Source organism: Triplophysa dalaica, chromosome 13 (assembly GCF_015846415.1).
Source record: "Triplophysa dalaica isolate WHDGS20190420 chromosome 13, ASM1584641v1, whole genome shotgun sequence".
NCBI lineage: Eukaryota > Metazoa > Chordata > Actinopteri > Cypriniformes > Nemacheilidae > Triplophysa > Triplophysa dalaica.
In genome coordinates, this window is record NC_079554.1 from 12,401,976 (window position 1) to 12,421,447 (window position 19,472).

The 19,472-nt window shown below is 36.4% G+C and overlaps 2 protein-coding genes across 2 annotated transcripts; one reads left to right on the forward strand and one right to left on the reverse strand.

Moving 5' to 3' along the window:
* Positions 1-1,232: 1,232 nt before the first annotated feature.
* Positions 1,233-12,961, forward strand: hook1 (hook microtubule-tethering protein 1). Its single transcript, XM_056763733.1, has 22 exons — positions 1,233-1,438; positions 2,579-2,664; positions 3,543-3,615; positions 3,716-3,766; positions 3,992-4,124; positions 4,272-4,339; positions 4,447-4,509; positions 4,591-4,674; positions 6,121-6,284; positions 6,405-6,545; positions 6,647-6,848; positions 7,084-7,194; positions 7,633-7,720; positions 9,541-9,607; positions 9,696-9,836; positions 10,167-10,254; positions 10,421-10,452; positions 10,534-10,616; positions 10,688-10,788; positions 11,037-11,138; positions 11,222-11,290; positions 11,399-12,961. Exons 1-22 carry the CDS (start codon positions 1,394-1,396, stop codon positions 11,552-11,554), a joined length of 2,148 nt encoding a protein of 715 aa, XP_056619711.1. The 5' UTR covers positions 1,233-1,393; the 3' UTR covers positions 11,555-12,961.
* A 2,323-nt stretch (positions 12,962-15,284) lies between these two features.
* LOC130433928 (cytochrome P450 2J2) lies at positions 15,285-19,159 on the reverse strand. The gene is made up of 9 exons (XM_056763736.1): positions 18,909-19,159; positions 18,072-18,234; positions 17,846-17,998; positions 17,318-17,478; positions 16,904-17,080; positions 16,675-16,816; positions 16,397-16,584; positions 15,774-15,915; positions 15,285-15,559 (listed from the first exon to the last, which is right to left on the reverse strand). The coding sequence occupies exons 1-9, from the start codon at positions 19,098-19,100 to the stop codon at positions 15,384-15,386; spliced, it is 1,494 nt and encodes a 497-aa protein (XP_056619714.1). The 5' UTR covers positions 19,101-19,159; the 3' UTR covers positions 15,285-15,383.
* Between the last annotated feature and the right edge of the window lie 313 nt (positions 19,160-19,472).

Genomic DNA, 19,472 nt, shown 5'->3' on the forward strand with positions numbered 1-19,472 from the left:
CAAAACTGCAAGGTCACATTGGCTAAAAATAGATCCAAAAAACCTTGGTATCACAGATGCAGGTTAAACACCCCCTGGCCCCAATAAGAATCTAAGAGTGGGCCAAGATTGTCAAGGTTAAAGTCCAGTGTCATGTCAGTCAAGGACTATCACCAGTTGTTACATTCTTCCTGATAAAATAGCTATCAAGTTATCAAATTCATTTAATTTTGATTGGCACAATTGAGATAAGTTTGTCTTTTAGTTTAGACTAGATTTTTTCACCAACATTCAGAATATCTGGATCTTCTACACACATGTGTGTCATACTTGGATTAATGCCAGGATTGAAATGTCACGGTTTTTAATGGATATAAAATAAACACATAAAAACATTCAGCATGAAATAAACGCTTGTGGGATTTACAAATCTTTCTTACATACTGTGTAGATTCTCATCCCTTAGTATATGAGCGTGACTGCATCACAATTTTATCTCATGTTTTTATTACAAAAGGGTCATAAAAGTTTCAGAGGCAGATTAAAACATTGTGAGTTGTTAATATTTAGCAGCTGAAATCCATATATGTAATTGTATAATTTAATAAACCTGTATAAAGTCTCTTCATTCTTGATCTAATTTTATAGCTCTTTAATACTCAAAAAGAGTTTTTTTTTCAACATAACGTTATAATAAAAACATACCTCACTAACACACCATTAATAACCATTATAACCATTACCATTAATAATAAATAAAGTTTATACCAATATAAACTAAAGGGAAAAAATATATATCTACATATGATTTAATACATTTTAAATTGGACGTCTTTTGTCTTTCGCTCTGTTTTTTTATCACAGGCTTTATCGCACTTTTTGAACATTAACCTACAAATATTAAGAGGATCTTAACTTAAGTGAAGAAAACACTGTCACAATGTTCTGTATTGTGATTGGTTGCACTGTATTCTTTTCTTAACTCAAGGGAGGAAACGCCAATGAGGTGTGTTCGACTTCATGCGGCTCTGCGCAGACCCATCGGCGTTTAATGTCAAAGTACCGCGAGAGCTATTGATAAGCACAGCTTTTGATCCACTCTCGCGATACTTAGCTGTCAACTGCTGATCACTCTGCGCAGCGCCGCATCAAGTCAAGCACACCTCATTGGCGTTTCATTCCTGGCTGTAGCGCTCTTGATCCCCCAATCCTTATGAACGCAGCACGACAAGTATCAGCGGTGTGCATTCACGAAACCCTTACGCTTTAATTAGTGCGTAGTCTCAATCGATCTCAACGTTGAGCGAGTCGGCGCTGCGCAAATACACTCGCAGGTAAGGTCGGATGCAGTGGGAACGGGAAGCGCATTGTTGACAGGTGGACGGAAATATTTGGCCGAAAGCTTGAAGGAGAAATGGATGTAAATAAAACGGTGCTGTGCGAGAGCCTTATTATCTGGGTAAGATTCCGTCTATTTGAAATGTATGTCTAACGGGATCTTGTGTGTGCGCGTGATGGATCGTTTATTTACGTGTGATCGGATCGATAAGGAAATCGTTACCTGTCGCAGGTAGTCGTCGTGTACTTGTAGCGTAGTCCAAAAATACCGGAAATAAGCCATTTAAACGAAGCCATGGCTGTGCACAAAAACTGAATGGGCTTGCATATTGTACATTATGTACAGCATGATATACAATGATATGTCTATATTAGCCTATATATTAGAAAGAATAGGGTTGAATGTACTTTAGAGATGTGAAGTCAAGGTCAACTTCATCCATATCCGATTTAACTTTGGTCGTCTAATATCTTTAACTAGAGTATTTGTGGAAAGTCTGGTATTGGGTTTTTCTTCAGTCCCTTATGCAATAAGATTTTTCCCAGATCAGTCTAATATGATTAAGGTTTGATTTTTGGCTGTGATGTGTTATATATATATATATATATATATATATATATATATATATAGCAGGTTCTTTTTGCATCTGAACCATGGCTGTTTACTTTGCGCATGCACCGGAGCATAGTGTTTTACATATGTTACTATAAATCCAAATCTCATAGTTAATCTTTGTTTACTATATTAAGTCCAATGTAAATTTGTGGTTACTTTGTTTCGTCATAAATACCACATAAGTGTACAACCGTGGTTAATTTCGTATGGGAAGGAACTGTGATGCCTCCAGTCCAGTTTATTCATACAGGTTTCCTACTGTGTTTGAATGGTTATCTGAATCTTAAATGTGGTGTTCCTAAGCATATGGATCCGAAGTCTTTGCTTTTCTGTTTAAATAAATGTAATATACATAGCAAATCTTTATCATCAGAACTTTAAACATTGTGTAAAACTTTGCAAAACGAACACATACTGGATAAACATTAACATGTCAGCACATTTTGTTAATGTTTATGCCATTGTGTTGCTTTTAGTCAGGACGGTGGTGCAATTTTCACTGTGACAGTTTTTCCTCATTAAATACTCACTTTTAACACACATTTTCTATTGTCCAGTGTTATTTATCACGGGCACACCATGTTTTTAGATTTTTGCTGTATATGCTGATTATGCAATTGAATTTGTTTGTATATTTCAACATAGCTGCAGACCTTCAAGACCGCAGCACCATGTAAGACAGTGGATGATCTGACCTCAGGAGCTGCCATGTCTCAGGCACTAAACCAGATGTGAGTGTTTATTCATTTGATAGAAACTATGATGGAAATCAGCTTAGAATGCATTCAACATTCATCAGTATTTCTGTTTTCTGGTAATTAAACTTTTGACTTTGCCGTTGGTAGCCCTACGCTCTATCAGTAAGCTTCACAAACCATGCACTACCAGTTGTTCTTGTTATTCTTTTCTGTTATAGGTGTGTAATGACATAACAGACTACTCCTATTACACTTAATACAGACTAAGTCAATGCTGTCTGGTTTGTCAGACTGTTCGTCATTAACACAAACCTGACTGTGTTGTGCATTTCTCACTGACATTCATTAGTAAATCATATTCTCTGCCAGCATTACTGATTTATACGTCATCTTGTGAGCGTTTTAATATTTGATGAAATGCATGGGATTGTGGGTAGTCTTCGGAGTCACATTTCCTGACACTTGGTTTTGAGAAGCTTTAGTTTTCTTCTTGTTTATGCATTACATTCAAATGTACTGAAATGTAGCATTTAGTGTTTATTGAGGCTTTGTATTCTGAGGATATGATACAGTTTAGGGCTGTCAAACAATCGCATCCAGAATAAAAGTTTGTGTTTACATAATATATGTCTGTATACTGTGCATGTTAATTTTGTATTGATATTAAAAACATATACATGCATATATTTATGTAAAATATGATAAATATTTAAATGATCGGTAAATATAAATAAATACATGTTAATATTTCCTAAATCGCGATTTATCGATTGATAGCCCTAAAACAGTTAAGAGAACAAAACCTGGACTTATTTTGTTATGCAAATTACAGTCATTTTACGAATTACTGTAAAGCATCTGAAAGTTTGTGAATTAGCTGAACTAAACTGATCAATGTGTTTCAATTACAGAGATTCTTCATGGTTCAATGAGAACTGGTTGGCACGTATTAAAGAGGATGTTGCAGATAATGTTAGACTCAAGGTAGATTTGTTTTTAGGTCTTTGTGCTTACTTTATTTTAAGAACATGCCAAATACAATGTGTTCAATGAAGCTGAAGTCTGTTTTACTCCGTTTTTGCAGATGAACAACCTCAAAAAGATACTTCAAATGATGGTTGACTATTATAATGAGGTAAATGATGAGTTCATCTTTGGTTTAATGCAAATGCTTACATAATTTTAGCTTTTTCAGATTTTGCAAGCCAGACAGTTTACTCCTCAGAAATTACAGTATTAAACAATTTAAGAAATTAAGTTCAAAGTTGTCGCAATGCCTTGTAATTCATGCTTTGTTTCAAGACATGTAACCTATACTTAATCTTTCTAATTGTGACTATTAATCTATGTGTTTTTATAGGTTTTGAGCCAGCAGGTCAAAGATTTCCCTATGCCTGACCTGATGCGAGTGGTAGAGCATTCTGATCAAATAGAGTTAGGGCGCCTCCTTCAGCTCATCCTGGGGTGTGCAGTCAATTGTGACAGAAAACAAGGTATAGCTAAGGGGAAAAAAAGTAACGCAAAGAAAATAACCGATTTGATTTATGCGTAAATAAGATGTTACAGACTCTGTAATATATTACTATTCTATAATTTCTAAGCTTTTAAAGTTTAGTTAATGTTTAATGTTTTGTCTATAGAGTATATACAGATAATCATGACCCTGGAGGAATCTGTACAGCATGTGGTGATGACTGCCATCCAGGAGGTTATAAATTTCTTTAGATATTGTTTTATGCTGTCTAACAAGTTCAACCACAGATAAACATTCAATAGTTACACTATGTGAAATTGAAATATTTTTCATTTGTGTAGCTTATGAGCAAGGAGACCATGCCACACTTAGGAACAGAACCTTTTGGAGACGTTGAACATCAGGTCAGAAATCGTTGTTTATTATGTTTGTTTAATGTCAAAGTCATGCTCTGCAAGATCATTGAGTTACTTCAACTTGTTTAGTTAAAGAAAGCTTTGGAAGGTTTGGCTGAGGTCATGTTGCAGAAAGACGAGCTCGCCCAGCGCTGTCAGGAGCTCGACATGCAGGTGAGACATCGACAAAGATACAATATGATAGTTACCTAAATATTACTAGAATAGAAAGCCAAACTTCACAAGCTTTGTTTTTCCTGAAGTGGCATAAAGAAGATTCTTCAGTTTGTACGTTTTAATGCCTGTGGTTGCAGACTGTTCAAGTCGGCTCAGTGAACAGCATTTGTTGTGTCCTGCTGTTCTGTTCTTGCACAGATAAACAGATTTAGCCTGGGAGTGCAGGATTTTTTTGTTGGTGTCTGCAGAGACAAATAATAATACATTGGCAGTTTTTACATGGAGATGGGTGGATGTGTAAAATACAGTATTTTCATTTGATCTGTTTAATGCTTAGGTATCTCTTTCGCTACTGAATTTCATATGTTTGTCAGAAAGTACTACATAAGGTTCGAAGTTTAAACAGCAAAGTGACATTTTCTGTGCATTTATGTGGGATAGAAATTCATATGTTGCTGATTCTTGACAGATTGAGTTGTAAAAGTATTCCTGCCGTATAAGAGGTGAGTCTGAATGAATGCATGGCAACAAGGCTTAACTAAAATCTAAATCCTCCGTTGGCACTAACCAACCTAAAGCTAAACTGGGAAACTTCAGTCAAAGTGGTCAAGGTTTTTTTATGTGATGAGAAGAGTTTATTGGATTACTTCTGGAATGTGTGGGCTATCAGGTTGCTGGGGTTTTCATTTTAAGATGAACTAAAACTACAAGAATTGTGGGGTGTTGGACAATTTTAACAAGCCTAACAATGGATTAACAATTAATTTACATACAGATGGTGAATTGCATTCATTAACTTTTCCTTTTGTTGGTTAGCAGACTTTTAATATTAAATTAACAGTTTGTTATTAGTACAAACATACAACATAAATTAATTAACTCGGCAGCTATTCTGCTATTCAACATTTTATCTTCAGAAAAGCTTCATGCGTATATACTAAAAGTAATTAAAGGGATACTTCAGCCAAAAAGGAAAATTCTGTCATCATTTACTCAGTCTAAGAAAGTTCCAAATCTGTACAAATTTTATTGTTGCACTGAGCAATATATATGAAAGAATATATTTGGAAAAATGTGGGAAACCAAACAGTTCTGGGGCACCATTGACTACTATAGTAGGAAACAAAACTACTATGGTAGTCAATGGTGCCCAAGAACTGTTTGCTTTCCCACATTCTTTAAAGTATCTTATTTTGTGTTTAACAGAACTAAGAAATGTATACAGATTTAAAACAACCTTGAGGTTAAGGAAATGATGACAGAATTTTCATTTTTGGATTAACTATCCCTTTAAGGGCTTATATCGACTGTTTATTATAACCACTTTTCCTAACCTCATGCTTCATCCGTACATTAATTCAATTGCAATCTGAAATGCAATACTGAAGTGCAATACCGTTCCCCATAGATCCCAGACAAATGTCCTTCTTGTCCTTTGATCAGGTGACAGCGCTGCAGGAGGATAGAAACGGTCTTCTGGCAGAAATTGACCTCATGACTGATCAAGCCAATCAGCTTGATACATGCGATGACCCCAGCACCCCCTCAGGCAGGAAGCATAGCCAACTACAGCTCCAGTTAGAGCAGATTCAGGAAGAGAACTTCAGGTGCACCTTCATTCAACCACTCGTTTTGCTACCAATAGTTCTCTTAAAGAATGAAATTATTAAATGAAACTAATATTAAACTGTTATGGTGTATATAATATACATTTATGTACTACCCAGACTGGAGACAGCTAAAGACGATTACCGAATTCACTGTGAAGAACTAGAGAAACAACTAGTGGAGCTTCAGCATCGCAATGATGAACTGACCAGCTTGGCCGAGGAGTCCCGAGCACTTAAAGACGAATTAGATGTATTGAGGTGTGTGTATCCTTATCTGTGCTGTGAATGTTTCTGTGTATGATGGGTATTTTGGAGAACTTTTGACTGATAGATCCCATCATCTGTGTGTGTTTGTTTAGGAATTGCTCTGATCGGGCAGTGAAGCTAGAGGCTTCTGTCGAGACATACAGGAAAAAGTTAGAAGATCTGAGTGTCCTTAGGCGGCAGGTGAAAGCTCTGGAGGAGAAGAATATGACCTACATGCACAATACGGTCAGCCTGGAAGAGGAGCTACGCAAGGCCAATGCTGCGAGAGCTCAGTTGGAAACGTACAAGAGACAGGTACAAATAAGTGAAAAAAACACAGACGTACACGATTAGGACACGAACATGACCAGAATTAAAAGGATAGTTTATCTTAAAATAAAAATAAAAAAACTATTCTTTTTTGAGGAATGGTTTTGTGTCTATACAGTGAAAGTAATAAAAGGATCTTATGAAAATACGTTTAGAAGCATGTCTATAGGTTCAAGCCTCAAGGTTGAGCATCCACATAACCTTGACTTTGAAACAACAGGTGCAGGAGCTCCATAAGAAAATGTCGGAGGAATCCCGCAGGGCTGATAACCTGGCCTTCGAGATGAAGAAGTTTCAGGAAAAATTTGACACTGTACTTAAGGAGAAAGAGGTACACATACATTGACATGTATTGCCACAGACCTTAAAGGGATAGTTCACCCAAGATTGAAAATTCTTTCATCATTAATTTGTTCCAAACCTGTATACATTTCTTTGTTCTGTTGAACACAAAGGCAGATATTTGGAAGAATATCAGTTAGCAGACAGACTTCATCCCCCATTTACTGCCATAGTAGGGAAAATAAATTCTATGGTACTCAATGGGGGGAGAGATCTGTTTTGCTACTGACATTCTTCCAAATATCTTCATTTGTGTTTAGCAGATTAAAGAAATGTATACAGGTTTGGAACAATCTGAGGGTATGTAAATGATGACACATTTTGGTGAAATATTCCTTTAGGCGATAAACTGGGAGAACCAAGCCAGTTTCTAACAGTTAAATACACCCATCAGTCCTGTGATACCTGTGTTTGCGTGATCCATCAGAGAATCAGTATTGAGCGGGACACACTCAGAGAGATCAATGAGGAGCTCCGATGTACACAAGCACAACAAGACCAGCTTTTACAAGCAGGTATGTACGCAGATGACACACCTGTGTCTGGGCATCTAGTTGATGTCTTAGTTCATTTTGAGTACTGGAGTTTACTATGAGTACTACTATGAGACATTTTGGAAGAGAGCTGTGTGGCATATTTAAAAGTCGCAAGCATCATAAGCACATGGACATTAATTTTGCATCCCAGCTTCAATTGGAAAAAGCTTTCAGTATTTGCGGTCACATACTGGAGCAGAGACTCAAAAATCGAAATCCCTCTTTGGTGAATAAGATCCTATTCCAGTATGGACGTAGGGCTACAAGTTGTGTAGGTAATTCAGTTTACTTGTATTTATTTACTATTATAGACCTCTACTAGGGAATATGAATAGTTGTCTTACAGACGTGCTCAAATTTGTTGGTACCCTTACAGGTCATTGAAATAATGCTTCATTCCTCTGAAGTTTGATGAAATTCAAAGTTATTGTATCATGTATACTTGCATGCTTTTGGTATGTCATAGAATAAAGCAAATGGGGCCTCTTAGAAAGGATAATACATCATTGGATTATAGTGATATTTCAAACTAATTTGTTTCTCTAATTAGTATCACTCATGTATCTTATCTTGTAATCAGTCATTCAGCCTAAACGGAGAAAAGAAGTCACTGTGTTGTTTGTCATCATTGTGTGCACCACGCTGAACATGGACCAGAGAAAGCTAAGGATAGAGTTGTCTGAGGAGCTCAGAAAGAAAATAATAGACAAGTATGTTAAAGGTTAAGATACAATACCATCTCCAAACAGATCGATGTTCCTGTGATGTTCCTGTGACCCCATGAACAGAAGGATAGTGCGAATGGTAGAAAAAGAACCGAGGATAACTGCCAAAGAGCTCATGGGTCCTCCAACTGGTAATGACCCAAAACAAACAGCTAAAATCCCCCATGAATGGATAAGAACAAAACTTTGGACTATTCTGAAGTGGTCTTCTATGAGTCCTGATCTGAATCCTATCAAACATATATGGAAAGAGCTGGAACCTGTAGTCTGGAGAAGGCACCTATTAAACCTGAGACAGCTATAGCACTTTGCTCAGGAAGAGTGGGCCAAACATACTGTTAACAGTTGCAGAAGTCTTGTTGAGAGATACAGAAAACGTTGGCTTGCTTGATGGCCTCTAAAGGTTCTGCAACAAAATAATATGTAAGAGGTCCCATCATTTTTGTCCATGACATTTTCATTTTTTTTATTATTTACAATATTATGTTGAATAAAAAAATGTAAAGCAAAGTCTGAATTCTAATTAATATGGAATAAACAATGGTGGATGCCAATTACTTTTGTCAGTTTCAAGTTATGTCAGTGAAAATTGTGCATTCTTCGTTTTTGGGGAGGGGTACCAACAAATTTGAGCATGTCTGTATGTGTAGCTAAATGCTTTTCTGTTTGAATTTTGTCTATGTGAGAAATTAAGGTTTAATTTTTTTCTTATTTCTGACTGGGCCTACATATATGCATTAATGCTTCTTAAAAACACAAATTTAAGTGATAATGCATCATTTTTTACTCTGTTTCTTTTGTATTATATTCAATGGGGAAACAAGTGGAAAAACACCATAATAACAGACGAGTGGGCAGAAGCAAGCCGTACTGAAATAAATACATAAAACTGTCCTATGCAGGTCGATTTCATACAAATCTGGTAAATCAGATGAAGAACAGCCCATCTTTAATATATCTATTCTGTCCACATAATTGTAATAGTGAAACAAGATATATCAGTGCTTGGTCATTGGCCAACTTTTGATTCGAGAAGACTTTGACTTGATCTTGTTCACATTTTATGTCCTACAGAAAAATATCAAACAGGAAGTCCAACCCATGATACCCTGGCAGCTGAGATGTTGCCAATTGAATACAGGTACGATATTTGTATGATTATATCACAAAGCATTTTCATTTTCATTGTCTATGTTGATGTGTATTTAATTTCATGCTCGATTTTACAGGGAGAAGTTCATCCGACTGCATCATGAGAATAAGATGTTGCGACTGCAGCAGGAAGAGTCTGAGAACGAACGCATAACTGAGCTGCAGGAACAGCTGGAGGTGTCCCGGCGGGCACGCAGTGAAGTAGACACAGAGAACAGGTACTGAACGTCAAACACACAATCAGCATCACATCTGAGAAGCCACAGTTAAACGCTGTACCTACAGGGCTGACACAGCAGACAGAATACAACCAAGGCTATACATGTAGAGCGTTTACTATAGTAAATGGGTATACCACATCTTGGGAACAAGGAAAAGTTAACCTGTAAAATTACTTGGTATAATATTCTTATATACTATACTAAAACAGTATAAGATTATAAACTTTTACCCCAAATACTAAGATAGCTAAAAATTGAACTACAGTTATTAAAAAATTTCCAATAAAAGACCTTAACGGATGCAAATTTATTAGTATTTATTTTAAGGTTAAACAAAGAAAGAATCAGTGAGCTCCAGCAGCAAGTGGAGGATTTGCAAAAGGCCTTACAGACACAAGGAGCCAAACCTGATGATGTAAGTGCGCATTTAGGCCGCTTGATGGCGCCTCTAAACTTTTTTGGTTATTTTCCCAGTAGTATTTCACATACTTCATGGCAAAAAATATATATACTTCATGGCTGCTGAAGTACACATCTTTTACTTTAAATGTTTTTTTATGTCACGCTCCTTTTCCATACAGTCTCATCTGAAGAGAAAGCTGGATGCTCATATGTAAGTTTATGTTCATGTAAATACTGATATTTGAACCACATTTGCACACCTGTATAGCTAAATGTTTAAATCTATATTTAGGGTGAAACTTAATGAGGCACAAGATGAAATAATGAAGAAAAAGGAGTGGTTGGAAGACCTTCAGCCAGAGGCAACTCAAACCAGTGAGCTCCTGATCTTATAACTGACCTTGTGGAACTTTTATCAGGGTAGGCGTAACCAATGTTTCTTTCAGATGTGAAGCTGGATGAGCTGGTGGCAGCACTGAAGAAGAAAGATGAGGACATGAAGGCGATGGAGAACCGATACAAGATGTACCTGGAGAAAGCTCGTGATGTAGTTATTTGAACTTTAACCCGAACATTCAGTTTGCCACTTGATCTTTTGTACTTGTATGTCTCAGCTGCACTTACTTTTACTCCCATTAGTAACGCCTTTGGTTAGGTCAAACAAACATATTGCAGCTCCATTTGATGAAGCTACCGCAAAAAATATGATACCCTGCCGCTTTATGGTACTCCTCTATTATTTGGATGTGACTTGTGTGTTGCTAAATATAACAGTGTTTGTTTGTGTTTTTTAAGGTGATTCGAGCTCTTGATCCCAAACTAAACCCCGCCTCAGCTGAGATTCAGTCGCTGAAAATCCTGTTGTCTGAGAAGGAGAAGAAGATCATTGCTCTGGAGGTAGAACATAATCTCTATGTTCTTCTCATGTTTACATCTTTTGTGTCTTAACTGTAATCTTGTCCTTTCCATCTTTTACACAGCGTGAGTGTGAACAGGCCAAACTGAGAGAATATGAGGAGAAGTTAATAGTGACAGCTTGGTATAATAAGGTAAGGTGACTTGACTCAAAACGTCGTAACATTCAGTGTTAACAAACTCTTTTATATAATGAGTTTGAGTCTCTTGCTGATACATTATCTCCCCCATACATCTAACAGAGTTTGACCTTCCAGAAGATGGCAATCGAGTCACGGCTTAGTGGCCGGTCCAACTCTCTAGTGCCGCCCGGCCAGTCTTTTCTGGCTCAGCAACGTCAGGTGACCAACGCTCGACGTAACACGTCCTTCAACGTTCCTGCAACGTCTTCCAAGTAACGTCGTCTTGAATACCCCCCAACCTCCCACTCTTTTCCTTCTTTCCCTCACGTGCACACTTAAGTGACCTTATGTACACTTCGGATCATGGGGAAAAGCATGCCTTTATGGAATATTGGCATGTCCCCGTGTTCCCTATCTACAGTTAAACGTGTATTAAAATCAAAGGAATTCTTCTGCGATGAACTCAATCAGCATACAAATAATGTGCAGTAGCACTCTTTATTCATCTTTAGGAACAAGCACTCCAACCTGAAACAGTCTGCAGCAAAAATCAGCCCGATTTGAAGGGCTTTGCAAAGTCACAGGTCAATCTTTTGTCAGGCTATTCTGACTGCACAAAATGCATTAAATGCAAGTATTGGTAGCATGTATGCTTTCGCTTAAACTGACTTCCAGCGGTTCACTATGCAGTTATGAAAGACGTTTGTATTTGCATTATTGTAGGTATGTGCAGAATACAACTTGTGACAAAAGTATATCAGACCTAACTTATCCAAATCCACCCAAGCATGTCAATCGGCCACAAAACTAATTGTAAGCAATGGTTCAGAATAAAATGATTTGGTGCTGGACACCATTTTTTGTTTATTTCCTCCAAATATGTCTTTTTCTCAAAACAACGACATAAATTAAATACATTTGTATACATCAAAAATAGAAATGTATGTGACTGATTAAGCTAAAGTCCAGGTGCTTCTTTGAAGCTTTGGTCAGTTATAATATTTTATATTCAGTTGAGTGTGATCAGACTCTTGCATGCTCTTTTAATAAGCAGAAGGGCCTTTTTTTTATTTAATGTGTAAAAACATCTGATATCAGGATTTTAACACCAGCACGTTATCGAGCTGTCTCCGCTTGAGCAAAAAATGCTATTGACAGCTTCAATGATCTTGTACGCCATTGGCCTGTTTTGGCTTTTATCTTAAAAATACATGTAAAACTTGTGACACATAGTTTCACAGTACATTTAAAATGGCTTCGCTGTATACCGTAAATGTCCGCCCCTGCTTAGGTTAACCTGACTGAACTGTTTGCTAATAGTCTAGGTATTGTGTTCAGAAGAAAACGCGTTGTTTCTGTTGGAAGATATTAGTTCTTTGTTCTATCAAACTGTTTTAAATAGTAAAGTGAATCATTGCATTGCTTTCCTGGTGTTTTATTCAGATTTTGGCCTGTGATGGGTTAAAGCTACAGTAAATGCTAATTTCTTGAAATGCTAATATTTGTGTATGATGTGTTTCAAAGGAATTTGTGTACTCAATTTTATGAGCACTATCATTGTTTGTGAGATGTGATTATTACGAAACGATTGATATGGTATTAAAATGATATTTGGGGATAAAGTGCACAGGCAGCCTTTATTTACATGTAATGAAATAAATAATCACTTAAGTTTGTTTTGCAGTATTGCCTCTGTGTGTTTTAATCCATAAGCTAAATGTATAAACCCTCACCACTGGAAGGCGTCTATTTTAAGTAATGTTATTTATTACTGTTTTTTATAGGAGTTATAACGCTACTTTTGATGTTTTCAATTGAACAGCTCACACTAGACTAAAGTGATAGTTAGCCCAAAGCAGAGCCATTGAGAAAGAGAGTCACGTCTTCTTTATTGACTCCAAGGAACAGTTTTTTCACAGTTTCAACAGTTACAGGAAGTAACCAGTAACGCATGGAGCTGCGACTAAACAGACCAACTGAGGTAAACATCTAAACCATTTTAAGACAAAAGCCATTTGATGAATAAAAATTGAAAGAAATAAAGCATTTAAAGAGAAAACATAACTTCCTGGTACGATCTGAAGGCTCCATGAATCCCGTGACGCTCCAGCGTTTCGGACATCCGTTGGCACAACTCTATCTCGCAATGGCTCTGACCCAAAGATGAAAATTCTGTCATCATTAACTCACCCTCTTTCCATTTCAAACCTTTATGACTTTCTTCTGCAGGACATAAAAGAACAGTACTGGACCCCATTCACTTCTATTGTATGAACACAAAACCAATGCAAGTTAATGGGGGCCACTTAAAAACTTTCTTTAAAATATCTTCTTTTGTGCTCTGCGGAAGAAAGAAAGTCAAACAGGTTTGAAATGACAAGAGGATGAGTAAATGATAACAGAACTTTCATTATCACAGGTTAAAAGTCAAACAGTATGCAAAAACCATTTTACTTTTATCTTGTAGTTTTCTACTCATGATCTTGCAAGTGCATTAAATAACAACAAGTTCATTTCTTCATGTAATGTAATGTAAAATAAATCTGTCTATTTTCAGTTTTTAGTAACTATGGGAAAGTCTTTTTTGGCCGAGTTCAAACTCTCTCTGGTTATTTTAAACAACAGCAAGTGAGATAAATGCTGCTGAACTTCGATTGCTCTCCAGCCAGCAAATACAGACACACCCCGAAATACTCGCCAAACGCTTCTTGTCCTGCTAATGTTTACACTGTTGGGTTTTGTACAATGTCAATGATTTCATTGTTTACACAGTGTGTGCGTAGACTACTTGAAATCTGCACTTCTAAATCTCACTTTATTTTATGGTATGTGTTTGTGAAGGAATTGAAAGATTATTAACAGAGCATTATAGATAGTGGTAAAAAGATCATTGCATTGATTATTATAAGCACACACAAATGCTTGTTTGTAATGACAAATGTAAATTAGAGCCATTACAAATTTGGATGAATATAAAGTGTTCATATTTAGCTGGCCTTGGAGGTTCACACTTTAACAGCAGGGCATGTAACTCGGACATATTGATGTTTTTAAAGCATATATATTAAGATTACAAAATTGCACTTGTTTGTTCACTGGCGACAACTATTCATGCAACATTACTGTGCATGATTGGTAAACTTACTGATGTCAATGTGCACCGAGCAATTATGTTAGTTTTCATAAATTGGCATTCTTTTTTTGGGTCATAGATCAAAGACTACTTTTGGCTGCAATTCAATTCGGACTGGGTTCAATTTTCTGCGTTTTCACATCCGTAGCAACCATTTTGAGAGGCGTTTTAACAATTCAGAAACGCCTTACAAACGAGCGCCAAATACAAAAAAACGCATGCGAAAATAACTGACCTTATGTCTGTCAAAACAACACACTAAGAAACTGTTTTACCAACAGCAATAATCATAATATTTTGTATGAATGAAGTCATATTTTATTTTTATAAATGTTATAATGACATTGAATTATAGCAGGTGTATTCAATTAAAGTTCCAAGAGGTCCGGTCTTCATATTTTCTTCCAAACGGAGGTCCGGACAATATATTTTTTGTAAATAAAAATGTAATCAATTTAGTCCATTTGGATATACTGTATAAAAGATTTGATTTTATATCAGGCCATTTATATATATTTTGACTTCCACAGTTTGTAGGCTCTGTGGCTTTAGGGGAATGACCTCTTAATAGAAGTCTGATCATTAATATTTTCTAAATGAAAAGCAATTACTGACAACATACAAACAGCAAAAACTAAGAATTAAAATGCTTATATCATGAACAGAAAACAAAGTTACTAACTAAATTAGCCTTTCCATCCCAGTCATACCAGAACTAATTCTATCTTTAAATCATTTCCCATTAAGAACGTTGTTCATCACAAAATGTGACCCTGCTTGTGAAAACCCAGCTAAAGTCTTTTTACTGTTTTCTACACACAAAAATCACCCTACAGAATATTCTGTGAAAATATAACAACAATATCTTCAATATTGACTTAATAATGCCATTTTAATTGAGGATGACTGAATTATAGAATACAACAGGACACACATTTGGTTTTGAATGTGGTTTAAGTGAATATGGCTTGTTCACCGTGCTGTTGCTTGGATCTTAAAAGGGTGGGGGGTGCGTGTAACTCCTATCATTCCATCAAGATTGAAATTTTCCCCCTCTACTGCAGAAAATCGAAATTTTCGAAGCAAACTAACTAAAAACAGGAAAAGTTCCATTCTTGCTAGCTGCTCCCCAAGACAGACCCTCTTTCCTGAGAGAGGAAACAAGATTAGAGTGAGGGGAAATTTTGTTATTACATGCTACTGTACATACACACTATTGTAAGCACCTATCACTGACAGTCTAAGCACTATTCGCATTCATTTCATTTAAAAGATCAAATACATTTTTATGTTAAATTTGACATCAGACCAATGTAAGGGCTCATGGTTTCAAATTATTGATAATAATTCTGCTCTCTGTACCTGCAGAAAAGGGCATGAAGGCCTCTCGTCTCACAAAGTTGCCATCTTTATCTAAAAAGTGCCCGGGGTTGAACTTGTAGGGTGTCTCCCATTCGTTCTCATCATAGAGAACAGAGTGCAGTATGGGTAACACGGATGTTCCCTGGTTTAAACAATACAAGAAGCATTAGGCTTACTCTGTCATATTGTGTATGTTAAAAATATTATTTTAAGTCTAAACATTTTGTCATTAAGGCTACACTATTTTCTAATGCTAATGGGACCATGTTTTTGCCATCAGACAAGTCGCGTTTAATCTGCAGTCCGTAATGTTTTTGGGTTATAAAGAAACAAAAGTAAGTTACTGAGCATGTGTTCAAAAAGGTCTCCTTGCCATGCCACTATGCTCAACCGTAAGCTTATAATAATCATTTATAATTTAAGCCATACATACATACATAATTTTAAGCACATAATGATAAGCATGTAAAAAACATGTTTAAACAGAGATGGTGATAGAGAGGCAAAAGACTGCAGCTGTAATGTTATGATGCTGCTTAGGAAGAAACAAGATAGTTACAGTACATAAGACGATACTTTAAAGTAAATAAGACGTATAGGAATAAATTAATAATTTCACTCACTTTTGGAATAAAGCACTTCCCGAGGGTTGTGTCTTTATCTGCCACACGCAAGACATTTAGTGGTACAATATCTCCTAATCTTTGGATCTCATGAATAACAGCTTCAGTGTAAGGCATGTTGGCTCTGTCGGCTAAATTTGGCTCCCGTGACTGTCCAATTACTCTGTCTATCTCTTCCTGGACCTTCTCTATAACACCATCAGATCATCACATGTCAGTTCAATTTTTATTACATATAAATGTGCAGATTGTTGTTTGGGTGTGTACAATATATTTACCCTGCACGTCTTGGTTGGTGATAAGATAAATGAGACCCCAGCATAATGTGGTGGATGTGGTTTCAGTCCCAGCCAGAAACAAGTCCAGGACACACATAATCAAGTTCTGTTCATCGAAACCATCTGTTGGTTCATGTGCCTTCTGCTCAGGGATAGAAAAAGTGGAACTTAAACGCATCATTAATAAAATGAGTGTGGAAATCAAATTGTATTCACTAAACAAATGTACCTCCATCGTCTCGACAAGGAAGCTGTCTATGTAGTCACGCGGCTCTGCCGGGTTCAGTTCTGCTTTATGTTTTTCAACAACCTCTCTAATGAAGTCACACAATAATTTGTACGTACTGAATATTTTATTGTGTGGACCTGGGAGGTGACTCATTATAGCTGGAAATGCTTCGTAGAGCTGAGAAGAAGAACAGACATTTACTTCTATTCGCTTTACTGCTGCATGGCCAGAAAACAATTGGATTATATGGTAGCAACAATCACTAACTTTGTTGTAATAACTGTCCTGTAATATTTCTTTAAATATTGAAAATTATATTATAACTGTATCGCTTGAAATGAATGATCTGAATTAAAAATGATGTTTATAATAAAGCATGTGACACAATAGGCTAATAAATACTGTATTATTTACCTGTCCCCATATTGAGCCCTCTAACTGAATACTTTTAGAGATGAACTTCAGCATAATCTTGAATTGGTGGTCAGTATAATCAAATCTCTGTCCGAATACCATTTGACAAATGATATTTGAAACAGCATTATTTAACAGAATTGTTGGGTTAAAAGCAGCTCCTGAAAAGGACAAAAACCTATGAAAATGTAACTGGTTTTTCACACAATTTAAAGGAATAGTTCACCCAAAAGTACAATTTGTGTCATTATTTATTCAACCTCGTTTACACTTGTGTGGCTTTCTTTTTTCTATGGAAAACAAAAGAGGATATTTTGAGGAATGTCTCAGTGGTTTTGTGCCTACAATGGCAGTCAATGTTGTTTGATTACCAACAATCTTCTTTTGGATTCTGCAGGAGAAAGAAAAGCATACAGGAAATCGTACAACGACATGAGGGTGAATAAATAGTATTTTCAAGTGAACTGTCCCTTTAAGAAGCATATTTTTGCATTTACAGAATAAGCCTTTTTAGGTATTACTCTGTACCCTTCTGTCCGTCCATCTCATCCTGCAGAAATCTGCACTCTTCAAGGATGGCCACCTCCATGGTTTTCTTTCCTAACCCAAAATTTCTCAGTGTCGACAGAGTAAAACGTCGATGCTTCTTCCACATTTCACCATTACTGAAGAAAAGACCAACTACAGAAAAACAGACATTTTTACAGACAGTGGGATATTTAAAAATACAGAATATAGTTAGTGTTTGACCCACCATTGCTGCCACCCACTCTCTTCTGCATTGGACTGTAGGGCCGGTCCACAAAGTTTTCAGCTTGAGTCACCAGGGCCTCCTTTACCATTTTATAACCAGTGATAAAGACCACTTTGTCTCTCCCTAATCGCAGACTAAAGATGTTGTTGTAAACATGGCCGAGCTGCGGGGAAAAGATTCAGATTTGATTATTTGGAAATGTTTTGGGTCAGCAAGATACATACACAGGCATACAATTTTGATGGTTTCATCGGATATACATTCCTGGCCTGAAGGTTTATCGGTCTGGCAAGCTGCTAGTAAAAAAATAACTCATTTTATATTTTATTTATATGAATTATAATATATACTATATTAATAGTATTTAATTAAAAAACTACCCAACAGTTATTGAATTTTGCTGCTAAAACTGTCTATAAGCTGTACTGTATGTACAGTATGTTAACCATTTTATGGATTCATTTGGAATTAATTAAAATGATTATGAATTATTCAGAAAACATACATTTAGAGAAGGGCAAAGGTCATTGGTTCGATTCCAGAAACACATGCTGATAAAATGCCGGGAATGTACACTAAATGGCTGGAAATAAAAGTGTCTGCCAAATGCATATATTGTCATTGAAAACTATATTTTCTTAATAATTCTTAAATCATTTCTGCTTATTTATTTGTGTTTGTATAAAGAGCAAAATGTGTTGCGAGATAAGTCCTCTGATATAGGTCATGGTAACATAATGCAAAGTTCATTTCCTAACAGTAAGCTCAATGTAATTATTTCAATTTAAATAAATATTTGTCCATGCTATCAACTCAGGAGGAGCGATGTTTACTCACCTTTGTCAGGTATATGTGTGGTTGTTTGGAGTCAATGTGAAAGATATTTCCCAGGAGTGGAAGAGAGAAAGGACTAGGTGGGTATTTAGGTGGCTTTCTGTGTTTTAAAAAATCTGCCACCACAAGGAAGGCAACCACGAAGAGCAGTAGTCCTTTAAAATCAAGAATCTCGAGAACTGTGTTCAACGCCATGATGGGGAGAAATGCGAGCCTGGTCAATACGTGCTGTATGTGGAACAGGCGGTCTTTGTCTGTCAGTTGCACGCCCCTTGCAGCTGTCTGAATAACAACAGCATAATGTTTTCAACATAGAGTTACATAAGATCTTGATGGATTTTACCATTAACTGATGTGTGGGAACTATTAAACATCCGTAGATGTTGAAAAAATATTTTGTAACAGTAAAAAATTGGATGACACCCAGATGTCTTGTGGTCTGCATGTGTAAGAAACAATCTGGAGTTTATGCTTTGCGAGTTCATTTTTAACTCTAGTTGACCCTTGCCATAGTGCTTATTGAGTATTATCTTGAGAGATTACATAATCGACTGCAGGTTGATAAAA

Bases quoted from the DNA above. Each gene is read 5' to 3' on its own strand.
- hook1 (XM_056763733.1), top strand. From the start codon at position 1,394: ATGGATGTAAATAAAACGGTGCTGTGCGAGAGCCTTATTATCTGG. The intron at 4,340-4,446 runs GTTATAAATTTC...TCATTTGTGTAG, and splicing joins TGATGACTGCCATCCAGGAG to CTTATGAGCAAGGAGACCAT. The intron at 6,546-6,646 runs GTGTGTGTATCC...GTGTTTGTTTAG, and splicing joins GACGAATTAGATGTATTGAG to GAATTGCTCTGATCGGGCAG.
- LOC130433928 (XM_056763736.1), bottom strand. From the start codon at position 19,100: ATGGCGTTGAACACAGTTCTCGAGATTCTTGATTTTAAAGGACTACTG. The intron at 16,585-16,674 runs GTAAATATATTG...ATGGTGTTATAG, and splicing joins CACCAACCAAGACGTGCAGG to AGAAGGTCCAGGAAGAGATA. The intron at 15,916-16,396 runs GTGAGTGAAATT...TGTTTAAACCAG, and splicing joins GGAAGTGCTTTATTCCAAAA to GGAACATCCGTGTTACCCAT.